General features: G+C 33.5%; 1 protein-coding gene across 1 annotated transcript in view; it reads left to right on the top strand.

Moving 5' to 3' along the window:
• SNX13 (sorting nexin 13) overlaps positions 1–22,999 on the top strand; it is a 163,995-nt gene that overhangs the window by 97,807 nt on the left and 43,189 nt on the right. The window contains exons 11-16 of the mRNA XM_011973960.1: positions 2,635–2,773; positions 3,161–3,249; positions 7,883–7,982; positions 13,541–13,734; positions 18,610–18,714; positions 19,231–19,363. Of these exons, the coding sequence (XP_011829350.1) occupies positions 2,635–2,773; positions 3,161–3,249; positions 7,883–7,982; positions 13,541–13,734; positions 18,610–18,714; positions 19,231–19,363 (760 nt within the window). The remainder of the gene's footprint in view (positions 1–2,634; positions 2,774–3,160; positions 3,250–7,882; positions 7,983–13,540; positions 13,735–18,609; positions 18,715–19,230; positions 19,364–22,999) is intronic.

The raw sequence follows: 22,999 nt of genomic DNA, 5'->3' as shown, positions 1-22,999 counted from the left end.
TTTCACCATTTTGACCAGCCTGGTCCTGAACTCCTGACCTCATGATCCACCCACCTCAGCCTCCCAAAGTGTTGGGATTACAGGCGTGAGCCACTGTGCCCGGCCTATTGCCAATTTTCTTGTGACAAATTATCCGACCTTTTTATTCTCTGAAAATATTTTCATTTACTGCCAAGTTTGAAGGATATTTCATTGATGTAGAATTGCTCTACTTTTTCTTTTAGTACTTTAAAAATTGTTTTATTTTCCTCTTGCCTCTGTTTTTAATCAGAAGTCAGCTTCCACTGTATAATTGATCCCTTCTATGTAATGCATCTTTTTACGTAGTCTTGTGCTTTTATAGTATTCAGTTATTTGGCTTTTTGTTTAAAATAGATAACATCTCAAGTCTATTACCTTTTCACAGCCCACTCTTCTTGCTTTGCTTAGTTTAAATTTTATTTACAGTCATAGTTATTAATCCCTCCACAACATCCTGACTTCTTTACCTCTTTATTTGCTTATTGACACTACAACACTGGTTAAATCCAACATAACTGCTTCTCCATTCCTATTTTTAAGCAGGTGAATGTGGCTGATGAAAAAAAAGAAACCTACACTGGTCTCATTTTAAATTCATGAGCACGAATCTCATTTGTGCCCTTATTCTTTCTTGCCTTGCAATCATTAAATTTTTCCTGTTATGTTATCTGCTCCACTCTTCTGATCAACTCTTTTATACTTCCTTCACTTTCATTTAGCATATTTTTTTCACATCTTTTCTCTTAGCTCATGACCATAGTACTCCACTGAAAAAATTGAGGAAATCAAAAGAGATGTTTTGTAATATCCTGTTATCACATACATTCATAACTTGTATCTATGCATGTATATTTTATATTTTCTTCTGTTACTGTGGATGAAATACCCATGTATCTAGGTAAAGCAAGTCCTTTATGTGTGCATTGTAACCAACTTCTTCTAGACAATTTCATTTTATTGCTTTGGCAATTTTACACTTTCTCTCTGTACCATCACATTTTTACTCTTTATATGATCATTCTTATTATCATACATCTTTGTCATTATCTCTCTCATCTTAAAAAAGAGATGAAGCAAGTCATTGATCTTACATTCCATTTTAGGCAGTACTCTTTTCTCCTGCTTATTTTTTTTACAGCAAAACTTTATAAGAGGGTTGACTGTTGGCCATCTACATTTTTCCCTCTCTTTTTTTCTTTTCTTTTCTGAGACAGAATCTCACTCTGGTGCCCAACGTGGAGTGCAGTGGCACGATCTCAGCTCACTTCAACCTCTGCCTCCTATGCCCAAGCGATTATCTCACCTCAGCCTTCCAAGTAGCTGCGATTACAGGCACCTACTACCATGCCCAGCTAATTTTTGTATTTTTAGTAGAGACGGGGTTTCACCATGTTGGCCAGGCTGATCTCGAACTCCTGACTTAAGGTGATCTGCCCGCCTTGGCCTACCAAAGTGCTGCGATTACAAGCCCTGCACCCAGCCATCATTTTTTAAAAACACTTCTTTACTTGGCTTGTTAGAACACCAAAGTTTGTTGATTTTTTTTTTTTTTCAACGTTTTTGGCTTTTCTCAGTCTTTTTGCTGTGTAAGTAAATCTTCTGAGTATCTCTCCTTAGATCTCTTCTTTTTTCACTCTACCCTCATTCTCTTGATTATTTCCATCCATGTTCATGGTTTTAAGTGTCATCTCCATGTCAATGACTTTTAAATGCATATTTCTGTGTAGTCCTCCTTTCTGAACTCTTGTCCATCATATTCAAAAGCATGCTAATGACCATTTTTATATTTAATGAGATCTCACACTTAATTTTGCCAAAAGCACCCTCATAATATTTTGCCTCCCCGCCACTGTCCCTGGCAAATGCTGCATCTCTTAATTTTTTTCTCCGTCTTGTTTAGTGGTAACTCCACTATTCCAGTTGTCAGGCCAACGATGTTAGTGTAGTTCTATGTTCTCTTCATTTCATGGCCATATCTGATTTATCAGCAAATTCTTTTGGCATTGTCTTTATAAAACACTTTTTACCAGAAAACACTTTATAAAACACTTTGTACCACACCACCACTGTCACCACCCTGCTCCCTGACTATGTTATCTTTCACTTGTATTATTAACTGGTCTTTTTTTGTGTTTTTGGCTCTGCCTTTATTTTTATACAACAACACAGTGATTGTGTTATATTTTAGGTTAGAGAGTGTTACTCTTCTGTTTAAACCTTCCAGTTTAACTTCTGACTTGCTTCAGAGTGAAAGCTAAAACCTTTATACTGTAACAGAAGATTTGCCGTCCATTGCTGCTGACCATATCTTCTGCTCAGCTTGTCTTTGGTTTATTTCCAGTCATCATGGCTTCTTTGCTATCATCAAATATTGTGAGCATATTCCTATTCCTGCAGTTTCAAGCATGCTATATAATACTTACTTTATTTTATTTGCAGTCTAAGAACCATTGGTGCCCAAATGTAGGTGCCCAAATACAGAGCTTTTTTCTTTTTGTTGTAAGCACTGAGTATGCAGCAAATTGTCCTAGCACATAGTAGGCACTCAGGATTCAGTTTTCCTTTTAATAAGTGAGTCCCTCTTTCACCTATTTTTCTTAAACTTGTTTTCAGATCCGTGATTCTAACTGCAACTATGAGGCCTTTATGAACATTATTAAATTGAGTGACAATATTGGAGAGCTAGAAGCAGTCAGAGATAAGGCAGCAGAAGAATTACAGTATCTTAGATCTCTAGATACAGCTGGTGATGGTAAGTAATGTATTTAATTTAAAGTATTTTTTGAAGGATTATTATATCTTCAAAACTTTGGTTAATTTACCTAAATGTCATTTTCTGCTATTAATGTTTTCACTTTAATTAAATCTTCCTTATTAGATTAAAATGTGCTTAGTTAGAGTAAAAGGATTATTTTCAGAATGTGAGAATGTGATTATTGTAATTATCCCTAGAGTGGAGGTAATTGGCATGGTTTACTTTTAATTAAATAATTTCACTGTCTAATTTCAGATGGTTTCTTTTATTGAATAAAACAATTGCTGTATTGTTGGTTATTTTGTTAAATTACAGTAAGTGCATGTTTAAAGTATTTGATAAATAACATTACCACTTTCTAGTTCATGATTTGTTTGCTTTTAGATATCAACACTATCAAAAATCAAATAAATAGCTTACTATTCGTAAAGAAGGTATGTGACTCAAGAATACAGCGATTGCAGTCAGGCAAAGTAAGTAAAGTATTTTTGAATTAATGTAATTAATGTTTAGTCATAAATACTTTATAGGGATTAAAATGCACAGTAAAGGACAAAAAGTAGGACATTTCCCAGTGTAGCACTTTACAAGAGGACTTTAAAAAGAGTTTTCTTTTCGACAATGTGATATAAATATTTGTTAAAACATGCCAAAAAGATTAACTAAAGTGCTGCCTGAAAAATGTTAAAGTAATTGAAGATTTTATTTTATTCCTTGATTTATTTATGCACTTACTTGGGTATCGTTTTCAAAATTTACATTTATTCAGTTTTGTGAGTTGGGTGCTTTTTAGAAGAGCAAAGTAGACAAACTCTTTTCATGGAGTTTACATTTTAGTTGCAGAGTCAGGAAATAAATCAATAAGCAAACTGATGCATAATATCAGGTGGTGATATCTACTGCAAAAAAACAGTAATAAAGCAAAGTAGCGTATAGAAAATGTCTTGGACTGGTTTAGATAGGTGCTGAGAGGTTTGATGACACTTGATTGTAGTGAGATCTAAATAACATGAGGCAGTTAGTCCTATGCTGTATTTTTGCTTGCCTTTGAAGTATCAATCTTACAGGCAGTCATGAGAGCAGATGCAGGAGCACTAAGGTAAGAATGTGTCTTTGGTGAATTGGAGGAGGTCGTTGTGATTGATATGGAATGAATGAGCTATTGTGCTAGGAATGAAGTCATAGAAGAACTGGGGGGTTAGATCTTATATGGTCATATATGGTCTTACTGGCCATAGTAAGAGTTTTATTCTAATTATGATGAAAGTCAATTGGAGATTTTCCCTGGCAAGTGACATTACCTGACTTACGAGCTAAAAGTTAAAATTATTGTCTTTATTCTTTGTGAAGAATAGACACAAAGTGTGAGACGATGTGGGTAAGAATGGAAACTGAAAGATTATTTGCGATAACTCCTGATTTAAAACTAGGTAAGAGATGTCTATGGAGGTTGTGAGAAGCGATTGGAGACTGGATATAGTGCTAGTAGGATTTTCTTAATGGAGTGAATATGGGGTGAGAAGGAAAAAAAAATAACTCAAGGACAATTTCAGGGTATTTTGGTTTGAGCAACTGTATAAATAGTGGTGCTGTTTACTGAATTGGGTAACACAGAGAGAGGAGGAGGTTTGGAAAAGAGAATTGAATTTTGGGTATTTTAATTTGATATCCCTGTTTGACATTCAAGTAGACATGCTACTTGGTAATCTTGAGTTCTAAGGAAAAGTTAGTAATGGAGACGAATTTTGTAAATTCTCAACAATTATCAGATGTTTAATGAGAGACTGGATGATGTTATCTAAAAGAGCGTGTGTAAGTAGGAATGCATTGGTGACTTGGTCCTACTACACTTCAGTGAATAGAGTTTAAGACAAAGTAAAGAGTCTAGCCAAAGAAACAGAGTAAATAGCCAGTGAGATTGGAGGAAAACCTGAGCATGTGATATTGAAGCAGGATATTCCCCTGACCCCTTCGCAGGACTTGCAGCAGGGGTGCCTTGTTTACTCATCCTGCCATTCTCAACTTCTTGTGGTGGGGGGCGTGCAAGCAAACGAGTGAGAACTTGAGTGAAGGAGTGCTGGAACAAGCCTGCCGCTTCGGTACTGGCGAGATCAAACTCCACTCACTCGGACCCACTGTATTCCACCCCTCACAACAGGGAGTGCACAAGTGAGTGGGTGGAGGAACTGGCCCAGATGCATTAGTGCTGGCAAGAGCAAACCCTGTTCAGGCCCTACAGCTGTCCAGTTGGGGGTGCCTGTGACTCCCAAAGCCCCAGAAGGTGTGTGACAGTGCTCTCTTAGCTCTGCTGTCTGTGGATGGCTTAAGGGTTAACAGCTCAGTGGACCATTTGCCTTTTTGCATGAGGCAGCTGCCCTCCGCCGGTGAGGGCAAAGGGCCAGTGTGACAGCCTTTTGTGTCTGCACTCGTGGCTTCTGAGCTCTTATTCGGCGTCCAGGAAAAATGAAGTTGCATGAATGAGTTGAAAGATGGTAAATACTGGAGATTTTATGGCCGATGAAAGTGGCTCTCAGTGGGAAGGGGAGCTGAAAAGGGGAATGGGGCAGGTAGGTAATCTTCCCCTGAAGTCCGACTGTCTCCATTTGGATTCTTTCTGAAGTTATGCCATCAAGCTGTCCCTTTGAAGTCCAGGCGCTTCTCTCCAATATCCAGCCGTAGTCCTGGCTATCAACTGAGTCTGGGGTTTTTATAGGCACAGAATGCGGTGGTGTGCGGCCATGGGCGGTTTAGGAAAAGGCAACATTTGAGCAGGAAAACAGGGATGTAAGTTTTCACTTAGGGCTCCGGTCTCAGGCTTTTTGGCTTGAGGGTGGTGTTTCGCTAGGGACTGCCCTTTTCTGCCTAGAATTTTGTGCACCCTGTCCCTATCAATATCTCAGAAGCCAAATGCAAAAAGTGTTTATAAAAGGGAAAGATGAGGTGTATCAAAGGATAACATGGAGAAAGATGAAGACTGAGAATTGATCAGTGGACTTACTACCTTCCGGATTATTGGTGATCTAATGAGAACATTTTTTTGTGGAGTAGTGGAGAAAATCTTAATTGGAGTTCGTCCATGAGAGAATGAGAAGAGGTAAATTAGAAACAGGAATGATAGTTGCTCTTTAGAGAAGTTTTGCCCTAAAGGAGAGCAGAGATTTGGGGCTTTAAAGCAGGAAAAAGCATTTCTTAATACCCTTAGGTTTTTAATGAGGTCACATTTTTGCTGTGGTTTTCTGTTTTGAAAATTTATTTATGACTCTCTGGTCTTATAATTTTACAGTGTATTTAAATTCCTTAAGGCATAGAAGAATTATTTTTAAAAACCGTGGTGGCACATGCCTGTAATCCCAGCTACTTGGGAGGCTGAGGCAGGAGAATCACTTGAACCTGGGAGGGTGGAGGTTGCGGTGAGCCGAGATCATGCCATTGCACTCCAGCCTGGGCAACAAGAGCGAAACTCCGTCTCAAAAAAACAAACAAAAAAACACGTTAAATTTAGTTTTCTAGATGAATTATAACTTAAGAAACATTACTTGAGGGCCATATTTGTTACGTGTGTGTGTGTGTGTGTACCTTTGTTTTGGTTAACTATATTTTAAAACTAGTTTATATACTCATGCAAATTAGCATAGAAGAAAGATACAGTTTCACTTGTGCTTTTCTTTACTTCCTTATCTAGATCTCAGAGGTAGTGATCTTTCAGTGTCATTACTCAGTGTTTTTTCCCAGGCACTTTTTGATATTGAATCCTTTTAAAATTTAGATATTTTGTTTGCAAGCCTGTCAATTCCATTTTGAATACAAGCTTTTATTTTTTAATGAGCTCAGATCATACAATGTTTTCCTTTGTAAATAAACTCAGAATCCCCACGGATTTGCAGTTACATAGCTATGTTACTTATCTTGAAATCTTAGAAACCTTTATCCTCAGTGAATTTTCCTTCCCATCCTGTATCTGTGGAGCCGCTGCTGGGCAGGATAAAGAGGTGATACAATTTGAAGAAGGGAGACTTATTAGAAATCATGTGCTGGCTCTAGATTGCTCTCTACTGGACTTTGAAAGTCAATTCGCTGTTATTATTCAGTACTTACATGAAGGAAAATACAAATTATAGAGATGGATTTGTTTTTCTTTTTTAATTCTCTTCATTTTCCTTTATTTACCACTTATGCTTAATTTAGTATCTGCCTCTGAATATAGCAGCCTACTTCATTTACAGTAAACCTGCCTATTTTTCTTTTTTAAATAGAGGGTTTTGAAATATGGATTTGGGAATATAGAGGAGCCAGTGAAAATGAATAATTCATAGAAACATTATGGCTGTTATGGAAAGGGCAGCAGCATTTGAAAGCACATAGTCATACTTACCGACTTTGCGACTTAATAGGCAACCTTTTTCATCTTCGTTTTCCTTATCTGTTAAGTAGGCTTGGTGATACAGATCCAACAGTATTGCTGTGCAGATTAAATGAAGTAATATGTGTAATGTAACTAGCACAATGCCTGATACGTAGATGCTCTTTAAATTTTGAACCCAACTTTTCCTTTTTTTTTTTTCATGTGTAGGTTGTTTCCTTGCTCTATGACTTTGAAAAGTATGTCTGAAATTCACTGTTTAGAGAGTCTGAAAAAAACACATTTTCTGTAATAATTAGAGATTTTTATTGAGTTAGGAGCAAAATTACTCTTTAGGCATATTTTGTTTTCCTAGTAATAAATAGACTTTATACATGAAAATGTTGAGTTTTTAAAATTCTTGCATATATTAAACATTTCCTTCACCCTTTTAGCCTCTGGAATGTTCATTTTCATTTGGAATATATATAGAGAGAGAATAATTGAAAATATAGTGATTTCTATTTATTTTATATTGAAAGAGTTGAATGCTAATATTTTTAATGTGCTAATATTTTTAATTTGCTAAGCGACACTTGGAATTTAAATTCACAGAATGTATATCTATTGGGAAACAACATGCATGAGAAGGGAAGAACTTCATCTTTACTCCATTTTAGCTTGATTTTTTTCCTTATATTTATGTAAACATCTTTAACAATGAATGATTAGATAAAATATTAACTTATATTCACTTTTGCCTGTAGGAAATAAATACTGTGAAACTTGCAGCAAACTTTGGGAAACTTTGCACAGTCCCCCTGGACAGCATTCTTGTAGACAATGTTGCACTACAATTTTTTATGGGTAGGTAGATCAATTCTGTTTAAATGATATAGCCATTGAATTTCTTTTTCCATTTTTTTATTGTGGTAAAATACACATAAAATTTAGTATCTCAACTATTTTTAAGTGTATAGTTCAGTGATATTAAATGTATTTATGATGTTGTACAGAGATTACAACCATTAATATCCAGAATTATTTTTATCTTCCAAAACTGACACTGTACTCATTAAACACCAACTCTCTCCATTCCCCACACCCTCAACCCCTGCAACCCATTCTGCTTTCTGTCTCTATGATTTTGACTACTCTTAAGTACCTCATGTAGGTCGAATTGTACAGTGTTGGCCTTTTTGTGACTGGCTTACTCACTTAACATGAATATGCCCTCAAGTTTTATCCATGTACAGCATATGTGAGAATTTCCTTCCTTTTTAATGCTGAATAATATTCGTGTGTGTGTGTGTGTGTGTACACGTGCACACACTCGCTTCTCCCTTTACCTCTTCTCCCTTCCCTCCACTTTTCCTAGTTTCTCTGCCTAGTACTTCCAGTACTACGTTGAACAGGAGTGGCAAACGCAGGCATCTTTGTCTTGTTCCTGATCTTAAAGAAAAGTATTCTGTCTTTCATCATTGAGTATAATATTCACTGTGGGCTTTTTCATATACAGCTTTTATTATTTTGAGGTAGTAGCCTTCTGTTCCTAGTTTATTGAGTCTTTTTGTCATGAAAGTGTGGAATTTTGTGAAATGCTTTTTGTGCATCAGTTAAGATATGTGGTGTTTATCCTTCATTCTGTTGTGCTGTATTACATTGATTTTTTTTTTTTGTATGTTCAACCATCTTTGGATTCCAGGAATAAATGCTACCTTAGTCATGGTGTATAATCTCTAATATGCTGCTGAATTTGTTTTGCTAGTATTTTATTGAGGATTTTTACGTCAATATTTATAAGGAACATTGGTCTGTAGTTTTCTTGTACTATCTTTATCTGGCTCTGTTTTCAGAATAATGCTGGCCTCATAGAGTGAGTTAGGAAGTGTTTCCTGTTTAATTTTTTGGAAAAATTTAAAAAGGATTGGTGTTACTTTTTCTTTAAATATTTGATAGAATTCACCAGTAAAGCTATTCAGGTCCAGGTCTTTTCTTTATTGAGGATTTTTGGTTACTGATTCAGTCTCCTTACTACCTATCAGTCTCCTCAGATTTTCAATTTCTTCATGATTTAGTCTTGGTAGATTTTCTGTGTTCTAGGAATTTTTCCATTTCCACTAGGATATCCGATTTATTGGCGTACAGCTGTTCATAGTACTTTTAGTTTTGTAGAGTCATTAGTAATATCCTCACTTTCACTTCCAATTTTAGTAATTTTAGTCTTTTCTCTTTTTGTCCTCCTAGATAAATGTTTGTCAATTTTGTCACTCTTTTCAAAGAATCAACTATTGCTTTCATTGACTTTTACTATTTTTCTGTTCTCTCTTTTGTTTATCTCTGCTGTAATCTTTACTGTTTCTTTCCTTCTGCTAGCTTTGGGTTTAATTTGTTCTTTTTCTATTTCCTTACATTATACAGTTAGAAAGCTTTACAACGTAAAGAAAGATGATTTGAGATTTTCCTTTTTGCTGTGTCCCATTAGTTTGGTATGTTATGTTTGTTTTAATTAATCTTTGTGTATTTTCCAATTTCTCTTGTGATTTCTTCTTTGATCTATTGGTTGTGTGAGTGTGTTTTCATGTTTTCAAAGGATAAGTAGGGTAAATAAAAAGTGTGTTGTTTGATTTCCAAAAATATATGAGTTTTCCAGTTTTAATTTTGTTACTGATTTATAATTTTATCCCATTGTAGTTGGAGAAGATACTTTGCATGATATCCATTTTTAAACACTTTATGAGATTCAATTTGTGGCCCACTGTATGGTCTGTTTTAGAAAATGTTCCATGTGTACCTGAGAAGAAACTGTATGCTGTTGTTGGAAAGTGTTCTGTATGTTTGTTAAATCTACCTGTTATATTGTGTTAAGTCCTCTATTTCCATACTCATCTTCTGTCTAGTTCTATCCGTTACTGAGAGTGGGGCATTGAAATCTCAAACTATGATTGTGGCACTATCTCTTTTTCCCTTCAAATCTGTCTGTTTTTGTTTCATATATTTTGATGATCTGTTACTAGATATGAAAATGTTTATAATTGTTGTATCATTTTGTTATGCTGAATCTTTTATTAATATAAAATAACCTTATTTATATCTTAACCTTTTTTGATTTAAAGTCTATTTTTCCTGATACTAGTATAGCTTCCCCTGCTCTATTTTGGTTGCTGTTTGCATGTGATGTGATTTTTCATCCTTTCACTTTCAATTTATTTATGTCTTTGTATCTAAAATCTTTGTAGACAGTATATCATTGGATTGATTTTTTAAATCCATTCTGCCAGTCTCTGTCTTTTGATTAGAAAGTTTATTTACATTTAAAGTAATTATTAATAAGGAAAGACTTCTGTCATCTTGTTATTTGTTTTCTACATGCTTTATATCTTTTTTGATAGTCATTTTCTACATAACTGACTTCTTTTGTATTTAGTTGATTTTTTGTAGTAACATGTTTAAATTTCTAATTCCTCTTATGTATATTATGTAGCTATTTTTTTGTGGTTACTATGGGGATTACATGTAACATCCTAAATTTATAACACTGTAATTTGAAATTATATCATCTTAATTTCAAATGCAGTCAAAACTTTGCTCCTTTACAGCTCTGTCACCATCCCTCTTTTGATGATGTCACAAAACTAAGTCTTTACAAATTGTGTGTTCAAAATATGAACTAATAGTTCTTATTTAAATGAGTTACTTTTGTAAATTATGTAGAAACCAGGATGTGCAGTAACAAAGTACAATATTTCTGGCTTTCAGATTGATAATTAATTTTTTAAAAACCATATTCGTCTTTCCAGTCACATAGAAAACAAAAAAAATAGGAGTTACAAATCATTGTTAATAATACTAGCTTTTATAATTGCCCATATTTTTATTTTTACTGAGATATTTATTTCTTCATATGATTTCAAGGTACTAAGTTACTATCTAGTGTCCATTTGTTTAATTTACCCTTCAGCACATTTTGCAAGGCAGGTCTTGTGGTAAGATGCTTCCTTTGCTTTTGTTTATCTGTGAATCCTTATTTCTCTCTCGTTGTGAAGTATAGTTTTGTCAGATATAGGAACTTGGTTGACAATATTTTTTTTTTTAGCACTTTGAATATCACTTCATCACCTTCTGGCCTCCAAAGTTTCTTGAAAGAAATTCGCTGATAATCTTTTGGGTTTTTTATATGTGTTGTTTTTCTCTTTCTGCTTTCGGATGATTTATATTTTGAAAGTTGAATTATAATGTGTCTCCATGTGGATATCTTTGAATTCATCTTAGTTGGAGATTGTTGAGCTTTTTGGATATTTATATTCATGCCTTTCTTCAAATTTGGGAAATTTTCACTTATTTCTTCAAATATGATCTGACTGTTTCTCTCTGTCTTCTCTTTATAGAACTCCCACATGTAACTTGGTCCTGCAGGTACCTTAGGCTCTGTTTACTCTTCTTTATATTTTTACATTCTGTTTCTCGAATCTACAACTTTTATTATTCTATCCTTACGTTTGCTGATTCCTCTGCCTTCTCAAATCTACCTTAAATTTCCTTTAGTGCATTTTTTATTTTAGTTATGTACTTTTCACCTCCATCATTTTATTTTGGTTTCTTCTAGGTTTTCTATCTCTTTATTGATCTTTCCGTTTTGTTCATAGATTGTTTTCTTGACTTTCTTTACATCCTTCTTTAGTCTTTTGGGCATCTTTAAGGTAGTTATTTTAAAGTCTTCTTCTAGTAGATATTCCGTCAGGTCTTTTTTGGGGACAGTTTCTGTTGATGTATGTTGACTTTTTTCCCTCTTTGAATGGGCCACACTTGCCACATACTTTGTGTGCCTTGTGGGGGTGTGTGTGTGTGTGTGTGTGTGTGTGTATGAATAACTAGCTATTTGAATCTAATAATGTAGTAACTCTGGAAATCACTTTCTTCCCTTTCCTTAGGGTTTGCTGTTCTTTATTGTTGTTACTGTTTTTATTTTTAATATGTAGGCTGTCTATGCTAAGGATCAGCCTGAGGTATAAACTTAAAGTCTTCTCAAGACTATTCTGAGCTTGTGCTTTTCCCTGGGCAGGTATAGTCACTTTCTAATTTTCCCACATACGTGGTTGCTTTTGAATGTCCTCATTTTTAATGCATGGCTCCCAAAGGGAGAAAAAGATAAAACTGTGGGAGTCAAGGGAGAAAGGGTGCCAGTCTTCTAAATACCTTGCTCGTTACTTCAGCAGAAAGTAAAGGGGCTTGGACCAATCAAGAGATATGCAACAACAAAGGCTGCCTATATTGTGTGCACCTCTGTGATCAGAAGCAGCAGTGTGCTGTCAGAGCCTAGATTCTGAATATTTGAAGGACAAGTTGTTTTTTGTCCACCCTGCTTCCTGCTTGCTGTGTACAAGCTAATTCTGGAGTGCATGCATAGCTACTTGTTCTAGGGGTCTGGGAGTGGGGAATGGGTAGCTGCAGTTGTGCTGCAGCTGAAACGAACTGAAATTAACCAAAGCTTACTTCCCAAGCCTTCCCCTAAATATTGCAAATCTTCAGTAGATTCCAGAGTTCCAAATTAGTTACATCAGATTCTGCCATTGCACTTGCTGTGGAGGTGGAGAGAGAGAATTCTGGTGTTTCACACTCCCACATCTTCTTTGAAATTTTTAAGAATTTTAAATATTATTAAATTTTAAGTAGTTAATATTTTGCGTGCCAAATTCAGTCCTCTCTTTATTCTCTGAAATGTTTTTCTTTAGAATCCATGGAGGTAGAGCTTTATTTTGTTTTGAAGGAAATAGTTATCAAAACTAATGTGCATTTACCAAACTGCTTTTAAAATAAATTCTAGGAGGTTCTAATGCAAATTAAAATTCATTGAGAAAGAGTACTTTATTGGGAACATACAATGTATAAAACCTGTTTGTATCATTTTTGTTCATGTGTACATGAGGGATTTTGTTTTTATACCATTTTAATATATATATTTTTAATTTAGATTTTACTACTATTACATTAGAGTTGCTTTTATCTGGAGGACATTTTCAGTAAACCTCTATACATTTTCATTTTTGTGATAAAAATATAAATATGTGGTTTGTTGAGTCATTTTAAAAAATATGTCTAGAAATATTCATATTATAACAGTCTTTATTGAGAACAAATGTTGAATGTTTTATGTAACAAATTTATTCACTAGAGATTTTATCATGAAAAGTGGGATTTAAAAAATTATGAAATATATTCCTTCACTTTTGTTTTTAACATAACTGTTTTTTTTAGCATAACTAATTTACAACTATATTTTCACCTCAGGGATTTGCTAAAACATTTTCAAAATGTGGAGTTTTAAACACTTGAAACTTTAGTCCTTCTTTACTTGTCATACAACTACATGGACCCCAAATTGTGTGACACTAATATTTATGTTATTATGGATTTTTGATTGGTAGATTACATGCAGCAAACTGGAGGTCAAGCACATCTATTCTTTTGGATGACAGTGGAAGGATACCGGGTTACCGCCCAACAGCAGCTAGAAGTTTTATTAAGTCGTCAGAGAGATGGAAAACATCAAACCAACCAAACCAAAGGTCTTTTAAGAGCAGCTGCTGTTGGAATTTATGAACAGTATTTATCAGAAAAGGTGAGAGTTTATTTTGATTACTGTTTTCTTCTTTATCAGTATTATTAATAATTTTTGTAATCCATTGCTTATGCCAGGCTGACTACCTCAAAAATGTTGTTTCCTGTAATCGATAAAAGTCTTCCTGTCTGTCTGTATCCTTGTTTAAGTGAAGATTCTGATGTTTAGGCAGTCAAATTATCATGTCCACAGTCATGCAAATACTAAATGACAGAATCAAGATTCAAGGTCACATATTAGATTCACCACAGGCTGAAAGTAAAAGTATAGAAAAAGATAAACCATGCAAAAATAAACAAAAGAGAGTACATATATATATTTTAAAAATGTATATATGTTTAAATGTATATATTAAACATATATACATTTAATAACAGCCCCCCAATGAATGAAACAAAAATTTGCAGAATTGAAGGGTAAGAGAGACAATTCAGCAGTTATAGTTGGAGACTTCAATACCCCACTTGCGATAATTGATAAAACAATTAGAAAAACATCAAGGATATACAAGACTTCAGGAACATTATAACTCACTCAATCCTATAGAAGAATAGATATACTATACTATAATTCTGTAGAATGTAATACATCTGTAGTGTGTATAGAGTATATTTTATATGATTATATAGATTATTATAGAATGTATAGAATACATATATAGGATAGAATTGCTTTAGAACTTATAGAATACATGTATTATTCTAATAATGTAATATTCTAATAATATAATAATTCTAATATAATATTGTAATTTATGTATATATTATGTGTAATATATGTAATACTGTAATACTTATAATATATGTATATTATTCTATAGACTGTTTAATGACAGCAAAATACACATTATTTTCCAGAACACATGAAATGTTCTCCCAGATAAATCATTTGCAAGGCCATAAAAGTCATCTCCATTTAAAAGTATTGGAATAATTCTTTGATCAGAATGGAATCAAATTAGAAATCAACAAAAGGAAATTTGGGGAAACTACAAATAATCGAAAATTAAACAACATATTTCTAAATAGCCTCTGAGTCAACAAAAAGTGACAAGGAAACTAGAAAGTATTTTTAATTGAGAATGAAAATGCATTGTATCAGAATTCATGAGATGCAGCTACTTAGTGATTAGAAGAATATTTGTAGCTCTAAAAATGTGTAGGATAAAAGATCTACAATCAACAGTCTTAAGTTTTTACCTTAAAAATCTAGAAATGAAAAACCCAAGCCAAACAGAAGAAGGAAAACAAAGATTATTATGAGAATCGTGACTAGAAAACAGAAAAACCATAGTGAAAATCTAAAACCAAAAGTTGGTTCTCTGAAAATATCAACAATATTGACAAACCTTTAGCTAGACTGGCCATGAAAAAATGGGAGGAGACACAGATAACCAAATTCATAAATGAAAGAGGAGACATGAATCCTGACCCTACAGATATTAAAAGGAGTAAGCAAATACTATGATCAATTTTATGACAACAAATTAAACAACTTAAAGTGGACAAATTTTTAGACACAGGTTGCCACACTAACTCAAGAAATAGAAAAGAAGATAATTTACTTAATTAGGTCTAATTTTTGCTGGCTATAGAAAAAATGCTAAAATCTTGGTCTGTGGTAAAATCATATTTTTTTAAGTATAGGACAAAAAAATGTTTTTCTCTAATTTGAAATACTTTTTAAATGAAAATGGAGAAAAGGATTACAGTAAACAGAAATTTATATACTGTTTCTCTAAAATTGGTAGGTGATCTTTGACGAGGCCAAAAGCAGCCTAGAGAAGAGTTGACAGACTGACCTGAGTTGTTTGATGTTACATGTAGGTTGTGGTAAAAACTCATATAGTTAACAGAATGACTCCTGTTTTTGAAATAAGACTACTTGAATATTTAAAAAAAAGTGTGTCACCAGAAAAGCCAACTTAAACAGGATTTTCTAAATTTCTTTACTAAAACTAATTTATCTGGAATTGAACTTCAGTTTCAAAAGTTTGTCTATTTAAAAACCATTTTTCCTCATAAAGGGATTTAACTTATGATAACATCATTATGCTTCAAAGTATTCAAAAATGAGCATTGTAGGCATGGATAGCCTGTGTGATGAATTTATAGATGGAAAAGACCTGATTGACAAACAATTTATATACCTACCAAACAAGCCATATATATGGTTTTTGGACTTTTTTTTGAGCACCAAAATCAAATTTCTACGCATTTAAAAACCTATTTTTAATAAATAAAATCCCAATTATTACATGCCCAAATTATTTTGTTGAAAGGATATTTAGGCTAGGCGCAGTGGCTCACACCTGAAATCCCAGTACTTTGGGAGCCCAAGGTGGGAGGATTGCTTGAGGCCAAGAGTTCAAGAGCAGCATGGACAACATAGCAATACCTTGTATCTACAAAAAGAAACAGAGAAAAAATTAGCTGGAGTTGGTGGCACAAGGCTGTATTCTTAGCTACTTGGGAGGCTGAGCCAGGAAGATGGCTTGATCCCAGGATATCAAGGCTGCAGTGAGCCATGATCACACGATTGTGTTCCAGCCTGGGTAACAGAGCGATATTCTGTCTCTAAAAAAATTTTTTAAAGAAAGGTTATTTAACTTGATCCTTCACATTGGATTGACACAAGAAATAAGTGTGAGGTGGGCTTGAAAAGAGCAGATCTAAAAATCAAGGTGAATTTTTATGTTTGACTATATTCAGTGGTAACACTGCATAAAAAGATGTCCTAAAGGCTTCAGGCAGTTCAGAAGAGTATTATTAGAGAAGGAAACAGAAAAAGCAAAAATATCCTACTGCATCATGGACTCGATAGAAAAGTCATTATTTATTTTTGTTAAATATAGATAATACCTGTTTTGCACATACATTCTGCTTTTATGTACATTTGCCTTTTAAAAAGTCTTTCTATATTTTAAGAATACAAAACAATATAACCTATAACATTTAAGTATCCAACAGATTTTATAAAAGGTTTAATGGTACATCAGAGGTCACAAACATTGTAAATTACATATTGTTGTATTTGTCTCACACAGATTATTTGCCACTGTTAGCTAGTCCCATTGGTTTGTTTAAATAATCACATTTCTGTAATAGAAAAGTAAAGAATACACATTAAGAGATAATTTTGGGAAAGCATTCACTTTTATATTTTCACGTTAAAGTAATAACACGCGTACAAATATTTCTTTTTTGTTGTTGTTTTGTTGTTTTGTTTTGTTTTTTGAGACAGAGTCTCACTCTGTCATAAAGTTTGGAGTGCACAATCTCACTGCACCCTCTGCATCCCAGGTTCAGGCAATTCTCTTGCCTCAGCCTCCCGAGCAGGTGGGATTGCAGGCATGCACCCACACCAAGCTAATTTTTGTATTTTTTTAGAGAGACAGGGTTTTTGCTATGTGGGCCAGGCTGTTCTCAAACTTCTGGCCTCGAGTGATCCGCCTGCCTTGGCCTCCTGAAGTGTTGGGATTACAAGCATGAGCCACCATGCCTGGCCATATAAATATTATTTTTGTGTTACTTTTTTTGGAAGAGGGGATCCTGACTGGTTGTGTTTCATGTTGGTACACTAAAAGTGTTGGTCATCCTATACCAAAGATGTGGCTTAATCCATTCTGTGTACTTGAGATATATAGGAAAAAGTAAAGTTTAAATAATTGTAAAATATTATTTTTCAAATTCACCCTTTTTATTTCCTAGAAAGTGAGTTTAGTGAGCTTAGAGGGCAGATGAAAGGGCAAAACCAAGTAACATCATATTCCTCTCTAATATTTGTTACATACTCGAAGCTGTTTAGTTCTCCTGTTTTTATTTCGGCGCAACTCTGCTACCCCCCAAAACACAAAACAAATAAGCATCCCACTCAGAAAAACAACAACCACACAACCTGCTTAGGTTTACTAACAAAAGTGTCAAATTGACAATGGGGCATTAGAAGTTGTATAGCCCTTTTCCTACATGTTTATACCCTGATGTTTACTTTTTTTTCTCCTTTCTTGATTTATCCAACCTGTTCCTTATTTTATTGGATAAATTAGAGAAGTTATGTAAATAATATTTTTTGTTAGTTTCTCTAAAAGTTGTCTCTAGGGCTCATTTACTCTCCAGACTTTTCAGAACTAAAAATGCAAAAGTTGATGTGCTGAAGCTGTTGACATGTCTAGCTTTTCAGCATTTTTTCTTTTAATAAAGTAATTTTTGAAGTTGAAATGTCAAATTTTGTATTTCTTTGTGTTATCTGTGTTACTATATGCTTTGAAATGGAAGTTCTTAAAACGAATTAATTTTAAGGATTTCTTTCCCCATATCACACTGGAACTTTGCTGCAGCATTGGTTATAAAACCAAATTTAGGATAACAGTAGTCTCTTTAAAGGACATTCAAAAGGATTCTCTAGTGTCAGATAATAAATGAAATCACTTATTTGTTGATCAGTCATATTAATACACATCTAGTACTACTGAATACTAAACACTAACTCCTAATGACAGTGTTTCCTATGTGCCAGACACTATGGTATATATCTTATATAGATCTCTTTTAATCCTTACAATAATCTTAAATAACATTGTATAGTATTATCTCCATTTTACAGATGGGGTAAATGAAGCTTAGTGAGAGATAACTTGTTAGGCAAAAGTCGAGATTTAAATCCGTGTTTGTTTACAAGTCTGCTATGTAGTACATGAGGAAGAGAAGGATTTAGTCCTGTTTCATCCTTCTTAAATGTCAAGGCGTCATTTACAAACCAGTGATTCTTACCTGCCAGTTATTTTCAATATTATATTCCATTATTATCATACTATCAAGTATCATCTTGTATTAAGAAATTACAGAGATCATTACTATTATTTTTCTCTGTTAGGCATCTCCAAGAGTTACTGTTGATGACTATTTAGTAGCAAAATTAGCAGATACTTTGAATCATGAAGATCCAACCCCTGAAATCTTTGATGACATTCAAAGGAAGGTATTATTATGTACAGCATTTATCATTTTATCTTTTTTGAGAAAAAATACTTTTATGTAATGTAATTAGTTTTTAAAAACTTTTTAAAAGTAGAGTGATATTAAAAAGATAAGCTATGGCAATTATACTTCTCAATTCCAGAAATGTAAACCAGTATTTTTGTTTATTTCGTTTATTTTCTGAGGAAAATCCTTAAGTTGGGTTGTTTTATTTGAATTTGATTGTAGAGCTAGATATTAACATGAGCCTTGAACCTTTACATGTACTTATTTCTCAGAAAACACTTCCCAGAACATGCTGTCTGTGACTTGTGTTGCAGTAGGATTTTTTTCAATATAATTTAGTTACTGGAGGGATCAGAGGAAATCATTTGTTGTGAAAAAGTCTTATTGCTGACAGCGTGTAACTATGATACATTATGACAAGACCTCAGTGTGTCTTTTGGTGAAATTGTATTTCGTAAAAATCACCACATACCTGTATTAATTGTTGACTATCTTGATTTATTTCACCAAGGTATATGAACTGATGCTACGAGATGAAAGATTTTATCCTTCCTTCAGACAGAATGCACTTTATGTGCGCATGTTAGCTGAGCTTGACATGTTAAAAGATCCTAGTTTCAGAGGATCCGATGATGGGGATGGAGGTAAGGTGGCACCCATTTTTACACATATATGCATATATATTTGTATATATTTGGCTTACCAAAAGAGCTTTTATATAAGTTAAAAATGTTATTGGAGTCCAAATATAAACTGTAATATATTTAAAAATCTACAAATGAATGACCGAGTTTAGTGACTGTACTGAATTAAAATATTGAAAATTTAATAATGGATTAGAATATAACTATAGAAACCTTGAATTCTTAAAGAAGAATGTTTTCTTCAGGTGAGTCACTAAAATATTTTCATGGCAGTTTCCCTTTTGCGAGTAATAATATTCATGATTAACAATAGAATTATTGAGAAGATTTAATATGCAATAAGTAATAACTCAGTATATCATAAACTATAAAGCATTATTAAAAAAACTACAGTTTTAAATATCTTTAATTGTATACTTTTCCAAATTCTACACAGTGTGAGAGACTTTTGAGCTAGAAAAAGCTGTAAGAGTCGTTTATTCCAACCTTCAATTTTTTCAAATGAGGATAATGAGACCTATTAACATGTTATAGTGAAAAACATGTTTTAAGAGTCAGAATGTTTAGATTTTACTCCCATTCTACCACTTACTACCTATGTGTTGTCCAAGTACTTAAATTCTTCAAGCCTCATTTTTCTGAGTTGGTAAATCTGGAACAATATCCTCATAATATCTTACATTAGTCATTGTTAGATTTAAATGGAATTATGCATTTGAAAATGATTTATAAAGTAAAACACAAGTATCGATTTTTATTAGTAAATAGTGAGTTATATAAGAATAGTGGGAGGGATAGTCTTTAGAACACAAGTTTCCAAATTCTTAGGCCCAGTGATCATTAACTTGTGATTCAATTCAGAATTATTTATTAAGCTCTAATTAAGTATCTGACGTTTGATGATCTTTCTGGTATGTTCTACCAAGTAAATGAATGAGGTCAATAAAAAGTAAACGGGAAAGATTAAGTATTTTAAGAAAGTGCTTCAGTTATGACCATTTACTAATGAACAGGTTTTATGGACAAGCACACTTGGGAATGGAGATAAAATAGCGAGGTCGTGAGCACTGCTTAAAAAAATATCTCTATTATGGAAGTCTCTCAGTCTCCCTTCTCCTCCACCTCTTATCCCTCTGTCTACACTAGTGAGATTTTGTTTTTTAAATAATCTAAGAAATCTAGTTACCGAAGTTTACATTTGAAATTTAGTAACTTTTGTTTGGATGGTTTATCTGATGCCTTGGGTTTTTAAATTAATACTCTTTCAAGTTTACTTTTGTGTACAACTGGAATAATCTATTAACTGATTTTGATTGCATAAGTATGGAAAATTTTAAAAAAAGAATAGAGTTCTTCTCTGTGAGTTGAATAGTAAAATTTTATGTACCTCTAGTTTGTTGTATATATCTGTACTTACTGTCTCTGTTGAAAAATGTTCTTTTATAGAGATACTATATGAAATTTGCAATAGCAACTCTGTGTCAACTAACCATCCTAAAATGACTATCATAAAAGTTTTTGTTGTTTATACTAATTTTATCTATTTTAGAAATTTCTTAGTATTTGTGAAGTAGATTTTCTATGTGACTCAGAAAGAGAGAAAACAAAGTCATAACCAACTAATTGTATGGGCTTCTAAGTAACGTGTAATTTAAACTGGTGATAGTAGCAATATATTCTGTGGAAGTAATTTTTGATCCTATAATTTAAGAACTCTTTCCAGTCTTTTAAATGGACTTTTAGCTTCCATTGATATCTTTCCAGCCAGTCTGTCTTCTTCAGTACAGCTATTGGAAGCAAACTATAAGCAATCTCAAACTTCCTAAAATCATATACTGTACTTTTTTGAAACATGAAGTATATTAAATTTTTTTTTTTTGGGAACTGGTTTTGATCTGAAGTAAATTTGCTTCTCATATATCAGTCATTGAGTAACTTCTTACATTTGAATCATTGATTGTAGTTTGAGATTACATACTTATATATCTTATTGTCTTTCTAAGACATTGCTGTCTAATATTTTGTTTCCTAATTGATGAGTTTTATACTGTGAAATTATCCCTTTTTTGAAACCATTTGAAGAAAGTATGTGGACTGATGGGTATAATATGAAACATTACTATTTAAAATAACTGTCAGATTTTTTTTTTTTTTTTGAGACGGAGTCTCGCTCATCGCCCAGGCTCGGGTGCGGTGGCGCGATCTAGGCTCACTGCAAGCTCCGCCTTCTGGGTTCACACCATTCTCCTGCCTCAGCCTCCCGAGTAGCTGGGACTACAGGCGCCCGCCACCACGCCTGGCTAATTTTTTGTATTTTTAAATAGAGATGGGGTTTCACTGTGTTAGCCAGGATGGTCTCAATCTCCTAACCTCATGATCTGCCTGCCTCGGCCTCCCAAAGTGCTGGGATTACAGGCGTGAGCCACCACGCTGGGCCAATAACTGTCAGCTTTGTTGTCTTTGTCAGTGTTTAGGTTTTAGGCCACTGGTTTACCTTTTTCAAATAGTAATGCTTCTGATATACTTCTTTTTATATGATTATTTAATCAAAAAAAGGCCTTTCCACATTTTTTTGTTATAAATTAGTTTTCTGACTTTTAAAATTAAGCTGCTCAGCACTACATGCATTTTTTAGACATTCTGAAATTTTGACTACCTTTTAGACATTCTGAAATAATTATCTAATCTAGGGATTAATGTGCAGCTGATTTTTTTAAAAGTAGTCTACATTTGAGCCTAAAATTAATGGACCAAGTCATATCATATGGTATAGTACTGTATCCTCTGGAGGTTTTTCTTTGCTTGAGTGGAAATTTCATTCCTGTTTAACTAAACTTAATAGTAGGTAGAGAATTAGCTGGTTGGCTTGCTTGTGCTTACTATCTCTCCTCTCTCTTTTTCTCCTCATTTCATCCATTGCCCTTTCTGTTTATTCATGATTACTTTCTTTAGTTATTAAATTATTTTAAAAATAGATATTTTCTCCTTTATTACAACAGAGTTTCATAGTCTTTTAAAACTATATGAATATGTTTTTCTTTTTAAATTTTAATCTCAACATTGTTTTTCTCACCATGTTGAACAGTGCTTTCTTTTGTTTTCTAATATTTGTAGGTAGTCATCCAATTCTTGATTAAATGTCGACCAAGATTGATTTTATACTGTATTTCTGGATCTTCTTATTGTTGATCAAGAAAGTAAACTATGTCCTATTTTGATCCCAAATTCTCCTTTAACTTAACTTGTCTTTGGTGGGAAGATTTAAGAGGTGGGCAGACTACAGAAGAGGTAGGAGGCATGTAATTGAATAAGGAGGATAGAGAACTATTTTACTCATTTTAAGTATCACCAAGGGATAATCCTAGGTGAAATTCCCATTTTTTTAATGACCCAAAGGGCTGAAGAACCAAGAAATGTTCTTGAGCATTTAGAGTAAATTTGGAAGGCAGTATCAGCTGCCTCCTTGTAGAAATTATAGTCTTGCTTTTTTGAAGACCCATTTAGAGAACCAAATGCATAAATAACCTCTTAAGTGCTAGAAACCATATATTAAACTGTGTATGAATATTGCTTTACCATAGATTTGTTTATGTGTTTAATAAAGAAACACCTTAATTGGTAACTTAATTTTCTTAG

Source organism: Mandrillus leucophaeus, unplaced genomic scaffold, assembly GCF_000951045.1.
Source record: "Mandrillus leucophaeus isolate KB7577 unplaced genomic scaffold, Mleu.le_1.0 Scaffold140, whole genome shotgun sequence".
NCBI lineage: Eukaryota > Metazoa > Chordata > Mammalia > Primates > Cercopithecidae > Mandrillus > Mandrillus leucophaeus.
The sequence above is the reverse complement of the archived record's forward strand: the minus strand, read 5'-3'. Positions and strand labels throughout refer to the sequence as shown.